The sequence below is a fragment of the Pipistrellus kuhlii genome, unplaced genomic scaffold, assembly GCF_014108245.1.
Source record: "Pipistrellus kuhlii isolate mPipKuh1 unplaced genomic scaffold, mPipKuh1.p scaffold_m20_p_34, whole genome shotgun sequence".
NCBI lineage: Eukaryota > Metazoa > Chordata > Mammalia > Chiroptera > Vespertilionidae > Pipistrellus > Pipistrellus kuhlii.
Genome location: NW_023425534.1, coordinates 2,143,065 through 2,156,850, shown reverse-complemented (window position 1 = coordinate 2,156,850; position 13,786 = coordinate 2,143,065). Strand labels below are relative to the sequence as shown.

General features: G+C 54.2%; 1 protein-coding gene across 1 annotated transcript in view; it reads left to right on the top strand.

Moving 5' to 3' along the window:
* Nucleotides 1-1,185: 1,185 nt before the first annotated feature.
* Nucleotides 1,186-13,786, top strand: part of DNAJC11 (DnaJ heat shock protein family (Hsp40) member C11) — a 43,599-nt gene continuing 30,998 nt past the window's right edge. The window contains exon 1 of the mRNA XM_036460921.2: nucleotides 1,186-1,339. Coding sequence (XP_036316814.1) covers nucleotides 1,268-1,339 — 72 coding nt within the window. The 5' untranslated portion in view covers nucleotides 1,186-1,267. The remainder of the gene's footprint in view (nucleotides 1,340-13,786) is intronic.

Sequence of the window (13,786 nt, the reverse complement as noted above, 5' to 3'; positions counted from 1 at the left end):
ACCTCTGGCTAGGTAAGGCACACTGATGGTCTGGTTAAGGCACCCAGCTGGTCTAGTTAAGGCACCTCTGGCTAGTTAAGGCACCACTGATGGTCTAGTTAAGGCACTCAGCTGGTCTAGTTAAGGCACCTCTGGCTAGTTAAGGCACCACTGATGGTCTAGTTAAGGCACCTCTGGCTAGGTAAGGCACCACTGATGGTCTAGTTAAGGCACTCAGCTAGTCTAGTTAAGGCACCTCTGGCTAGTTAAGGCACCACTGATGGTCTAGTTAAGGCACCTCTGGCTAGTTAAGGCACACTGATGGTCTGGTTAAGGCACCTCTGGCTAGGTAAGGCACACTGATGGTCTGGTTAAGGCACCTCTGGCTAGTTAAGGCACCACTGATGGTCTGGTTAAGGCACTAAGCTGGCCTAGTTAAGGCACCTCTGGCTAGGTAAGGCACCACAGAGGTCCCTGGGAAATCATGGAGACCAGGATAGGTCACACAGGTGGCCGGAGCGCGGGAAGGGAGCCCCATGTCCACCCTCTCTTGATAATTGCATCCTTTCGAAGACATTTAAATTATTTAGGCGGTTGTAACCGAGGCATCTTTAATAATGCACCGAACAGCGGGCACCAGGTGGAAATCAATTAGACTCCACGGCTAAATTACAAGGTAGAAATTTACAAGAGGGCGGCCGGGATGGGGCTGCAGGTGCACAGGCCTGCCAGAGACAATTAGATCAGCAGCCAGATGGGGCCTGCCTCTTCATGGAAACGGCAGAACACCGGCCTAACGCTTCCAAATACAGGGCGATCGTCAGCAATGAAAATGAGGAGGCCCACCCTCTGATCGGGGCTCTGGATGGTCCAGAGACGTGGTGGCAGAGCCTGTGCAAAGGCCGCCTGTGCAAAGACAAGACGGCGAGCGGCTGCGGCCCCGGTGGGGCTATTTGGGAAGCGGGTGCACCCCGCCCTGGGAGCCAGTTAGGCAGACGGGGAGGTCCTGCAGGGGCCTGTCTCCGCAGCGCCCAGAGGGTGACCACCACCTCCTGCGGCTGCGACGTCTCCCTTTCCGGCCCAGCACGTGGCGGGGCCCGGGCGCCGCTCCCGCCCTCGGCCGCGAGGGGGCGCAGGGCGCAGGCGCGCTGCTCGCCGGCGCGGGCGCGGCGACGCGCCTCCGGGCCGCCAGGGGCCGCTGTGGCGCCGCCGGGGCCGCTGTGGCGCCGCCGCCGCCGGGCACTCTTGAGCGCGGCCTGCCGGTTTGGCGGGGTGAAAGGTTGCGAAGATGGCGACGGCCTTGAGCGAGGAGGAGCTGGACAATGAAGACTATTACTCGTTGCTGAACGTGCGCCGGGAGGTGAGGCCTGCGGCGGGGCGCCGGCAGGGCTGAGGCCGGGCCCGGCCGTCCGAGGGGGCCGGGCTGGCGGCGGCGCCCCGTTCCCGCCCCGGAGGCCGCGGCCGGCGAGGAGGCCGCGTGACCCCGCCTGACGTGCGCGGCCGCCGGCGATCGGGCGGCCCCTCCGCCCGGGCCTCGCGCGGGGGTGCCCCGCGGCCTGGGCCCCGCGCTCGGCGGCCGAGGCGCCCGGTGCCGTCCGGGGCGGCCGGGGCCCCGCACCCGCGGGAGGCGCAGGGCCCCGGGGAGGAGGCGCAGGGGGAGCCCGGCCCCCAGGACCCGGGCCACGCGCGCCCCCCACAGCCGGGGGGCGGAGGGGCCGGGGGGCGTCCTCGCCCCCGGCCGGCGGGATGGGAGCAGAGTCCCGGGTACCAAGGTCAAAGCCGCCCGGGCCTCCGCAGGGGCCTCCGCACGGTCTGTGGGGCCCTGAGGGGCCGGGCTCCGGGGACAACCCGCCCCGCTCCTCCCCCAGAAGCGGAGGGAGGCCTCCCGGCCCCGCAGCCTCGGTTCGGGGGCTGCAGGTCAGGAGGCAGCTCCGTGGCCGGGAAGGAAGCGGAGCCCCCACTCCCACCCCGGGGCCCGCGCCCGGTCCCCGAACAGCAGACGGAGCGGGGCCCGCGCGGCGCCCAGGAGCGGCCTCGTGGCCCCCGCCTGCAGGGCAGGGAGGCTCCGGGGTCCGGGCAGGAGGCGGAGGAGCGTTTGTCTCCGGCCCCGCCCGCGGGCCCCTCCTGCCCGGCCTGGGTTGGGAGGGATGGGAAGCGGCAGGGCTGGCCGTCCGGGCAGAGCTGGCCCGCGTGGTGCCCCACAGCTCGCGTGTCCCCGATGCCCAGTGCGCAGGGCCACCTGCTGAGCGAACACGCTGCCTCCGGTCATCCTCTGAGCCTGGAGGGAGGGGTGCGATCCTCTGGGCTCCTGGCGGGACCCGGAGGCAGACGGAGAGGAAGGCCCGGGCCCGCAGGCACGCCTCTGGGAAGAGCCGGAGCCCGTGCTGTCACCCTCGCCGCCGCGCCCCCAGACCACAGAGCTGCGGGCCCGGGACTGTGTTCTGGGGGACCCCGCGTGAAAATCCCTCCGGTGTTAGCCGCTTTGAAACCCCAGGGAAATGATTTTGGGGAGTGGAAGTCATGTCAGGCTGCCATAGGCACCTGGAGCTGTGTGTGACTTAGCAGCGAGGCTTTGGGCAAATCACTTCGGCCTTTGATTTGTTTCTTCCCTCAGTGCCCCCCACCCCCACCCCCAATCCTCACCCAAGGACATGTTCATTGATTTGAAAGAGAGACATCGATGTGAGCATCCGCTGTCTCCCATATTGGCTCCAACTGGGCACTAAACCGTAGCCTGGGTACGTGCCCTGACCAGGAACCGAACCCAGGACCTTTCATTGTTCAGGACGACCCTCCTGAACTGAGCCACAAGGCCAGGGCTCTTGCCCTTTCAATGAAGCTGTCCGGCCAGTTATTCTTTAAGCTTTCTGCAGTTCTTAAAAAGCAAGGCAGGTGATGAAACTAGCTTTTCTGAAGTCATCCTTCCTTATCATCCCTTTATGGTCAGTCTGGGTTATCAGTAATTTAGCTGCCACTGACCTGTTTACCACATTTACAGAATACTAGCTGCAAATGATCAGAACTAGCTATACTAGTAGGCTAAGCCAGACTCCTTGGTAAACATTTGTCAAAAGTGTATCTTGAAACCTCTGGAATCTGAGGACCTGTCATTGTTCCTGGTCTGATGGGTGGGAGCCAAAGAAATACTTCTTTTAAAAAGCTTTACTACTATCACCCTAGCGGGTGTGGCTCAGTGGATAGAGCATGGGCCTGAGCTGAAGGGTCCTGGGTTCGATGCCTGCCAAGGGCATGCACCTTAGTTGCAGGTTGGATCCCTGGCCCTGGAGGCAACCAATCAATGTGTCTCTTCACATCCATGTTTCTCTCTGTCTCACCCCCTTCCTTCTACTCTCTAAAAATCAGTGGAAAAACATCCTCGAGTGAGGGTTAATAAAAATCAAATAAGCCGAAACCGGTTTGGCTCAATGGATAGAGTGTCAGCTTGGGGACTAAAGGGTCCTGGGTTCGATTCTGGTCAAGGGCATGTACCTTGGTTGCGGGCATATCCCCAGTAGGGGGTGTGCAAGAGGCAGCTGATCGATGACTCTCTCATCGATGTTTCTAACTCTCTATCCCTCTCCCTTCCTCTCTGTACAAAAATTAATAAAATATATTTTTTTTTAAATCAAATAAAATCCCCCAAAATGTCTTAGAAAGTTTACTGCCACTGAGTGAAGGCACTTCCCAAAAATTTATGACGATGGGAAATCCCTGGGGAACACGTCCTCTTGCTTACGTCATTGTGTGTGGCCTTTGTCTACACTGGCAGGGGTCCTCAAACTTTTTAAAGTGGGGGCCAGATCATGGTCCCTCAGAGAGCTGGAGGGCCGGACTATATGAACTACTAATTCCTACTGTAACACCTCGGCTGCGCTCACTGCCCAAAAAACCTGGCGGGCCGGATCAGACTCCTCTGTGGGCCGCATGTGGCCCGCGGGCCGTAGTTTGAAGACGCCTGGTACAGGCTCCGTGTAGAAGGTGTGCTGTGCCGACTTTACCTCCTGATTCTGTAAGATACGCTCTGAAGGGTGGTCTCTGGGCTTGACATTTACTAGGACCTTTTTGTGAAATCAGAAGGCAGCCTGAAGGTGAAACAACATCCAGTTGGAGAGTGAGAGGAAAAATAGAAGTCTTATTTCTTTTTCTTTTTCTTAATTTGGCGATATGGGGGGGCCAGGCGGGAGCCCACCTCTAATGGGAGAACTGCCGCTAGGCTCTGGCCTTGCTGTCCCTTTTATGGAGACTATGGGGTACACCCACAGCCCTTAGGCAGGTTTGGGGTACACCCACAGCCCTTAGGCAGGTAATAAGTGGACTATCATATCAGTAAGTTGCCTCAGGTTCGTTGTCTCCATTAGATTTGGCTCAGACCGTTCAGAGATAAGTCCTTACTTCTTACACTTGTGGCTGGAAGTGGCCAGTAACACCTGTCTTGTTTGCTGTCAGTTGTGATGCCGAGTAGCATTCCCACCAGACATCAGAGCTTCCCTCGGTGCTCAGGACGCTCAGGTTTTCCCCGGGAGTCTCAAATGGAAGCAACCTGCGAGTTCTAGTTAGAAATGTAAAAATTAGAAAGAATAAATAGCCGAAACCGGTTTGGCTCAGTGGATAGAGCGTCAGACTGCGGACTGAAAGGTCCCAGGTTCATTCCGGTCAAGGGCATGTGCTTTGGTTGCGGGCACATCCCCAGTAGGGGGTGTGCAGGAGGCAGCTGGTCGATGTTTCTTTCTCATCGATGTTTCTAGCGCTCTATCCCTCTCCTGTCCTCTCTGTAAAAAATCAATAAAGTATATATTTTTAAAGAAGGAATAAATAGAGACAAATCAATAAATAAAAATGTAAAGATTAGAATCAGAATACATAGTTACAATTGAAGTAATTAGAAATAGTCAAAAATCAGTTTAAGAATCTTCCTTCCGCCTGGCCAGGTAGCTCAGTGGATTGGAGCATCATCCCTGTATGTCAAGGTTGCAGGTTTGATCCCCCATCAGCACATACAAGAGACGCCCAATGAATGAATTCATGGATAAGTGGAACAAGTCAGTGTTTCTCTCTCATCCCTCTCCTCCTTCTAAAATCAATGAACGAGCCCTAACCGGTTTGGCTCAGTGGATAGAGCATCGGCCTGCGGACTGAAGGGTCCCACATTCGATTCCAGTCTAGGGCATGTACCTTGGTTGTGGGCACATCCCCAGTGGGAGGTGTGCAGGAGGCAGCTGATTGATGTGTTTCTCTCTGTCTTTCCCTCCTCCACTCTCTCAAAATCAATGGATAAATATCCTTTTGGTGAGGGTTTAAAAAAAGAAAAGAGGCTGAGAAGCGGGAGTTGTAGCCCATGATGCCACTTGAGTGACCTTGAACAAGTCATAGCAAAGTCTCCATTTACTGACAGCTGTCCTTCATAGAGCTTATTGCTCAGAGAGCTGCTGTGAGGGTACGGGCTCTGCAGGGGCCTGGTGACTCCCCCTTCCCTTTCGGGGAGCTTCGTGCCCCTGGCAGGTTAGCCTTGCTTGTCTTTGACACTGAGTGTTAGCATCTATTATAATAAAGCATTAACACGCACTTCCGGTCCCGGGCTGAGGGGGCGTGGCGGCGGAGAGGGAATGTGCACAGTGCCTGACGGAAGCGGATATTCAGATGGGATTCGCTGTTAGTTTTGACATTTGGTAAACATGTGGTTTTGCTGATTTTAAAAAGGCTACACGCAGAAAGCGGCGTTAGCTTTGTCCTGGCTGAGTTTGCTAATGAAAACCTGGTCCCAGAACTTAGGGATAGCAGCGGGCTCTGACTTCCCAAAGCTTTCTTTGCTCTTTCTGTTCATAGTACCAAGTGTTTGTTTTTTTCTTCAAAAGACCGTCTCTCTCTGAACTCTGCTTCCTGCGAGTCTTGAGTTTGATTTGGAGGAGAGGGGTCCCAAAAGCTGGGCTGAGCCTGGGAGTGGGGTGCAGGCCTGGTCCACACAGGCAGGTGGGGCCCAGAGATACAGCTGTGGGCGCGTCAGCTCTGACAGGCAGGCAGGGAGGAGGACTACCCGGAGGCGGAGGCTCTGCCAGGCCCTGTCTGGACAGCAGAGCTGGTCAGGGGCGCCGGGCCCAGTCCAGAGGGGCGCCTGGTGGGGAGGGGACTGTTGGGAGACCCAGTGCGTTCCGCTGACATCTCATAATGTGATCGGCAAACATCATGGGGTTAAACTGAAAATGTGTTTGTTGTTGTTGTTGTTGTTTTTATTTTTTTTATTTTTTTTTGCAATTTTTTAAATTAAATTATTGTCTGTGTACATATTTTAACATATTTTTAAATATATATAAATATAAATTTGAATGAAATGAACACATATCTTTTATTTATTTATTTTTTAAATATATTTTACTGATTTTTACAGAGAGGAAGGGAGAGAGATAGAGAGCCAGAAACGTCGATGAGAAACATCGACCAGCCGCCTCCTGCACACCGCCCACCGGGGATGTGCCCGCAACCAACGCACATGCCCTTGACCGGAATCGAACCCAGGACCCTTCAGTCCGCAGGCCGACGCTCTACCACTGAGCCAAACCGGTTTCGGCAAAAATGTGTTTTCTTTAATGAACCATAAGCTAGTTATTACTCTGCTGCTTCGGGCGTTTCAAGCAATTGCCTCTGGAAAGTTTAATGCTCTGCTTCTGCATTATCTACCCAAATACCTTTCTTTCCCCCTCCTGCTTTCTTAAAGGGAATTCGGTGGGAAGCTTTCCTCTTTGCCATGCGTGCAGTGAGAAAACAATGGATCGGAAATATGGGGCATGCAGCTATGGAATTTTAGTGTTTACTTTTTCATTAAACTTTTCATTTTACTATGTATTTTACTTATGTCCTGCCTTGTTCATGAAAGGACTTAAAACAACTTACGGATAAATAAAATAGCATAAACGTTTGAAAGGGCCACACACAAAAGGCTGCTGGGAAGGGGGCTGTTGTCAGCACTGTGGGCACCGTGCCCTGCAGACCCCTCTCCCGGAGGAGCGGAGCTGGAGCGGCCCCTCCTTCCAGACCAGGATCCTGTGTGGCCCCGGGCCTGCAGCGCCCGGGCGGTGTCCCTCGCTGGAGCCAGAGCACTCCTCAGCGTCAGAAGGCCAGCAGCCGGCTGCCCGCGGGGCAGGTGGCACAGCTGGACACGGCGAGGGGAGGTCTAAGGCCAGGCTCCCAGGGAGAGAGAATCCAAGCTCTGGATGTGGAGATAGGATCCAGACCATTCACTTTGACCCAGAAAGGAACTTGAGCTCATTTCTCCAGGCATTGGCCTTTTTTTTTTTTAACTGCTGTGTCTCAGGGCGTGCCAGGAAGAGAAAGAAACAGAACTGGCCAGTGGCAGGAAAGTACTGCCCAGGCCCTTGGCATGACCTCTGCTCAGGAATGAGAATTTCTGCGGTTTGGGCCCGGAGTGCTCATGCTGTGATCAGCAGAGACGTGCACTGGAGGCCAGGGGTCACCTGCTGCCCCTTCACCCTAAAGGTCATGCTTTTTTAGTGTTTATAGATGTCCGTCATCACTAGTTGCCTAATACTTTTTTTAAATATATTTTATCGATTTTTACAGAGAGGAAGGAAAAGGAATAGAGGGTTAGAAACATCGATGAGAGAGAAACATTGATCAGCTGCCTCCTGCACACTCCCTACTGGGGATGTGCCTACAACCAAGGTACAAGCCCTTGTCCGGAATCGAACCTGGGACCCTTCAGTCCCCAGGCTGACTCTATCCACTGAGCCAAACCAGTTAGGGCTGTTGTTGTTTTTTAATTATTTTTATTGATTTTTAGAGAGGAAGGGAGAGGGATAGAGGGAGATAGAAACATCAATAATGAGAGAGAATCGCCGAAACCGGTTTGGCTCAGTGGATAGAGCATCGGCCTGCAGACTGAAAGGTCCTGGGTTCGATTCCAGTCAAGGGCATGTACCTTAGTTGCGGGCACATCCCCAGTAGGGGGTGTGCAAGAGGCAGCTGATCAATGATTCTCTCTCATCGATGTTTCTGACTCTCTATCCCTCTCTCTTCCTCTCTGTAAAATATCAATAAAATATATTTTTAAAAAATAAATAAATAATGAGAGAGAATCATCGATCAGCTGCCTCCTGCACACCCCCTACTGGGAATGGAGCCCACAACCCAAGCATGTTCCCTTGGCCAGAATCAAACCTGGGACCCATCAGTCCACAGGCCAACGCTCTATCCACTGAGCCAAACTGGCTAGGGCTTTTTGTTGTGTTTGATCCTTACCCGAGGACACGTTCATTGATTTTTAGAGAGAGGGCCAGGGAGAGAGAAAGAAACATAAATCGTTGCCTCCTGTACGTGCCCTACCCACGTCAGAACCAAACCTGTGACCTTTCTGAGCATGGGACGACGCTCAACCAACTGGGCCACACCGGCCAGGGCAGCCTGGTACCTTTTTGAACTTAGGTTACATTTTGAGGGTTAACGCATTCCGTAAATTGTGTAATTTTTTTCCTTCTAAGTGGGACTTACTTCAGGTTCAAAGGTTATTCCTGGTTGTAGAAACCTGGAATTGTTTGATCAGCCTCCCGTCGTGCTTTCCTGGCTTATCCATGATGTGATTGTTTATCTTTCATGCCCACCTGTCCCCAGTGAAGAGCCTGCAATGGCTGCAGGAGGCCGCTTCCAGCACACTGAGAGGCAGTGTCCGCCGCCCTTACACGCAGCCACAGCGTGGGCACAGGAACCCCAGCCCAGGCCTCGCATGCGGGGTGCCATGAGCCATGGGGGTTTGTGGGTGGGGGGCAGTTACCTGGAAAGCCAGAGACCCGGCCCCGGAGCTGGGAAAGGCAGCCGCGGCTGGCACAGCACAGCCTGGAACTCACTGTGAGATAGACTTCCTAGCAGCCGCGGCTGGGCGAGTCCCCTCCCCTCTCTGGCCCGTTTCTTTATCTGCCACGGCCAGACCAGAACGTCACTGTCAGGGGCTGTGGGGAAACTGAGCAAGCTGCTTACCATAGCACTGGGCGCATTATTGTAGAAAGTAATGCCAGTACATCTGGCCTGAGCATAAAAGGTACAAGGATTGCTTTTATGGATTTGTTGGCGTTCTTGGTGTAGTGTGGGTGTCTGCTGTCTGAGAGGGGGTGTGGACACCTGAGCCCTCTCGGTAGGCTGCCTTTCACTCCCCAAAGGCGACCTGTTTTATGAACCGGAGTTCGGTTTGAGGAGTTCGGTTTGAGCCGGGCTACACATTATTAACTTTAGCCAGCTCCTGGGTCAGGGGTCATCGTCAGGTGAACTCCTGCATCGTAGACAAGTCATTTAATCGTGTTTGGCCCTCACTGTTTATCTGTACAATGGGGCTCTAACACCGGCCTGCAGGCTGCTTGTTAGTGCTGAGCGAGGAGCATCAGGGAGGTGCTCTGTGGCTGTCAGTCTGTCCAGGGCACTGTGACCTCATCGGCCCCTTCAGTCCCCAGCAGCTCCCGGTGCTCCTGGTCACCTCGCCGGGCGGACTCGCTCTCCGTCCTCAGAATTCCCCAGGTGCTCGCCCACATCTGGTTTGTAACCCCCGTAGGCAAACAGCGCCTGCTCCCGGGCCCACGTGTGTTTTGCATGTGGAATGCATGTGTTCTTGAGGATCACGTTGCAGTTCTGGCCACAAGTCATTCTAGAGGAACTTTCTGGAAGTATCCGTGTGGAGCCATCTAAATTCACTTTAAAAAATAGTTATAGTCAGTTACAGAGAAAGAGCAAATTCACACACATCCTTCATGCTGAGCCCAGAAGAGCCAGGCCCGGAGCCTCCGTCCGGGTCCGGGTCCGGGTCCGAGTCCGTGTGGCCTCCCCGCGGGCTGTCCCTGCCCCGCCGGCCAGACGGGCGGTCTGCCCCATGTCCTCGGGGCCACGCGAAGGGCTGCTGTTGGCCGCCTTTGGTGGCACAGCAGCGACGGCACTGGGAGTGAGTCAGTGTCCGGTGCGAAGGGTTTTGTAGTTTTGGCTTGTGGCAGGTAAGCAGCTGGGTTTTACCCTGGACCTGGGGTGGCCCCGGAGTTTGTCCTGCTGGGAAGCTCCAGAGGCGGTCAGGCAGGGTGAGCAGAGGCAGTCTGCCGCCGGGGGTGGGGCTGGGGCTGGGGCTGTCGCAGTGCAGGCCAGTGGACAGCGAGAGTGCGGTGACCAGGGCAGCTGCGTCCGCGGGCGCCTTCCCCAAATGCAGGAGGGCCTGTGCGGGGCCAGGCCAGGGTGCGCGCTAGTGCGTGGCGGCCAGATTGACACCGTGCCAGCTCAGTGACGCCAGGTCATCCCGCACGCCTGCTCCTCGGCCCCGGGGCCCGGGCTCGCTGCTGACTGGAGTGGAGTCCGTGTTTTCTCTTTAAACTGAATGAGTACCAAGCATCATAAAGAAAATTACAGGTTTTATTAGCCGCTGCAGCTCTGTCAGTCTGGTTGTCATGGAGCATATGGACAGTAATGAATCTTCAATTGTGGTGATTAGGCAGACGTCCCAAAACCTAATTGAATATAGTTTGGGGGACTTGGTTGCTGAGATGCAGCAATGTGCACACCGCCTGGACGCTGGAGCTCCAAACCAGAGGCGGCAGCAGCACAGGTCCCGTGGCCTTCTGTTCCTGCTCCTCGGGAGGGTGTGGGCTGAGCTGTTCCGGTGTCGCTCCCTCCTCTGGTGGGTCTCCCCTGTCGGAGAGGCGGCATCCTGTGGCTGTCCGTGTGTCCACCAGCCTGACTGCTCTTCGTGCCCAGCGCGGGCGGGCTGTGCTTCCTGGGGCCGTGGCGGGCGCGGGAGGCCTGTGATTAGTTCTGGCAGCGATGGGAGCAGAAGCCGTGTGTCAGCTCAGGCCGGGCATTTACCGTATTTTTCGGACCATAAGACGCACTTTTTTTCCCCCAGAAGTGGGGGGGAAAAGTCCCTGCGTCTTATGGTCCAAATATAGCCTACACATATACTTTAAAAAAAAAGTTTTTTTACTTGCCCGGCTCTGTGTGGTCTCTGTGTGCTTGCCCGGCTCTAAAATGGTTCTAAATGCTGCTGTTTACTTTACAGGGTTGAGTATATGTGTTTATGACTGTGATGTTGGGTTTTAATGCACATAAAATATTTTAGGACACTATTTGTTTCAGAATCTTTTTTTCTTCATTTCCCTTCTCTAAAAACTGGTGCGTCTTATGGTCCGAAAAATACGGTAAATGCCGGTGTGACCTCGGCGTGTCCTGCTCCTCCCCGGCCTCGGTGACAGCGTGGTCCCAAAGGGGCTGGCTGTCAGCCTGGGCCTGCGGGCGTGGCCGCGCAGATCCTAGCGGCCGCGGGTGGACGTGTGCCCGAGGAAGAAGTAATGTGGGGTCTTTGTCCTGAAACCCAGCAATTCTCAGACGTCTCGCTGTCAAGACCCTGTTACAATCTTCAATTCCTGTGGACCCTGAAGCACTCTGTACGTGGGTTATAGCCAACAACATGTAATTAGAAATAAAACTGATGGTTGGTAAATGTTGTAAAACAAGACAAAGTGTGCTTCTTAGGTGTCAGTATAATAAGCACAGGAAGACTTAAGGATTTCAAAATGCCTATGTATTGAAAAATAATGTATACAGATATGTGCAGCTCCCAGCAGATATAACTAAGCAGCTGAAGAGGGGGCTCCATTTTTTTTTTAATTGGTTTTTTTATAGAGAGGAAGAGAGAGGGATAGAGAGTCAGAAACATCGATGAGAGAAACATCAATCAGCTGCCTCCTGCACACCCCCCACCGGGGAGGTGCCCGCAACCAATGTACATGCCCCTGACCGGAACCGAACCTGGGACCTTTCAGTCCGCAGGCCGACACTGTATCCACTGAGCCACACCGGCTTTGGTGAGGGTGCTCCATTTTCTCTTAGAATTCTAGTGCAGGGACCTCTGAATCGATGTGACAACACGTATTCCAAGAATATGCCCCTCTCTGCTCGGACTCACCACCTCCCCAGAGCAAGCTGCAGCCTGAGCACCGGTAGCCAGTAAGCAGCCAGAGACAATGAGAGCCGGTGAGTTAATCTCTGAAAACTCATTCATACCTACAGCTGCCACTTTAGACATTTCTTAGCCATCAGAACAACGATGTCATTGATCTCATGTGGCCTCGGGAGGAAAGGGCGAACATAGCAAAGTGTTATTGTGAACACAGCTTTCGTCTGAGGGACTCCCAGGGGCCGCACCCCCCGGAGAGGCCTGCCCTGCCCTGTCCCATCCCGCCAGTCCCATCCCAGCCTGGTCAGACACGGCTCACGCTGCAGCGTGCCCTGGGAGGCAGGTGAGGCACATTCTTGGATCCACCTTGTCACGTTGATTGCGGAGAGGCCCTGCACTCGAATTCCAGTAAGAGAAGATGGAGCAAGCCCTTCGGTGGTTTAATTATTTAGGGAAGCAAACGTGATGAGCTGGGAGTCAGGAGACTTTTCCAAGCATGATGCCACAGCACAAGTCAGAAAAGACACATTGATAGCTCTGATTTTGTAAAAATGAGGAACTTCTGAGTTAGTTACCAGAAAAACACTAAGACCTAAAAAAAATCCTAAATACAAGACTCAAAGGAATCTACAATGTGTTTATTTGATAAAAGATTCATGTTTCTAATCTCTATAAAGAACTCTTGGAAATCAGAAAGCAAGGTGGGTGCCCTGAGGAGCCCAGTAGGAAGGAAACCAGTAGCTTCTTTCTGAAGAAGAAATTGAAAATGCAAATGGTGTGGAAGGGGCTCAGCTCCCTAGTGACCAAGCAGCGCCGTTCATACTCGTGTCTCTCTCCCCCTCTCTCCCTCCCAGGGCCGTTCACACTCGTGTCTCTCTCCCTCCCGCCCTCCCTTCTTTAAAAATCAGTAAGTAGCCGAAACCGGTTTGGCTCAATGGATAGAGTGTCGGCTGGGGGACTGAAAGGTCCCGGGTTCGATTCCGGTCAAGGGCATGTACCTTGGTTGCGGGCACATCCCCAGTAGGGGGTGTGCAAGAGGCAGCTGATCGATGACACTCTCTCATCGATGTTTCTAACTCTCTCCCTTCCTCTCTGTACAAAATCAATAAAATATATATTTTTTAAAATCAGTAAGTAAAGCCGAGGGCCCCTTTTTGTCCTTTTCCGTGGTAGTTCTCAGTGCTGAGGAGCTGAGAGGGGAGGGGTGCGGGAGGCGGGCTCTGTGCCCTGGTTAATCCAGCCTGAGTCTTTAGGGCCCAGACAGACACAGCGGAGGCACCCAGCGAAGGCAGGCCGCCCCCTGGCCACTAGTTCTCTGGCGCCCCCTGGAGGGACTAGCTGTCACTGAGGAAGCTCCCACTGACCCTCCCAGGCCCTCCGAGCGCTTCCAGAGCAGCTCGGCAGACCAGGCGGCTCCGCATAGCTTCCCATGGCCCTGGAGCACCCCGTTCCTGGAAAGCGCTGGCCAGAGAGCGTGAGACGGCGAGGGAAGGGTCCGGTGGGAAGTTCTGAGCCCGCATGGACAGTGAGGGGAAATGGCAAGGAAGCGGATGGTGGGGGGGATTGTCCTCAGAGAGACAATACATGCAAGACAAGAGTATGCTGGTACTTTCAGAAGACATGTATTAAAAGGGAGCACTTGGAAGTTAAAAATAAGATAAGCCCTTGCAGGTGCTCAGTGGTTAGAGCAGTGGCCTGCACACCAAAAAGTCTAGAGTTCGATTCCCAGTCAAGGGCACATACATTAAATAAAGTAAATAAGTAAGATAACAAACTAAAACGAAGGGGAAGACATTATTCAACTAATAGGAGAAAATTTCTCCGAATCAAAAGGTGGGAGACTATGAAAAGGGCAGTCAAGCAACTCGCACCAATAGGTGA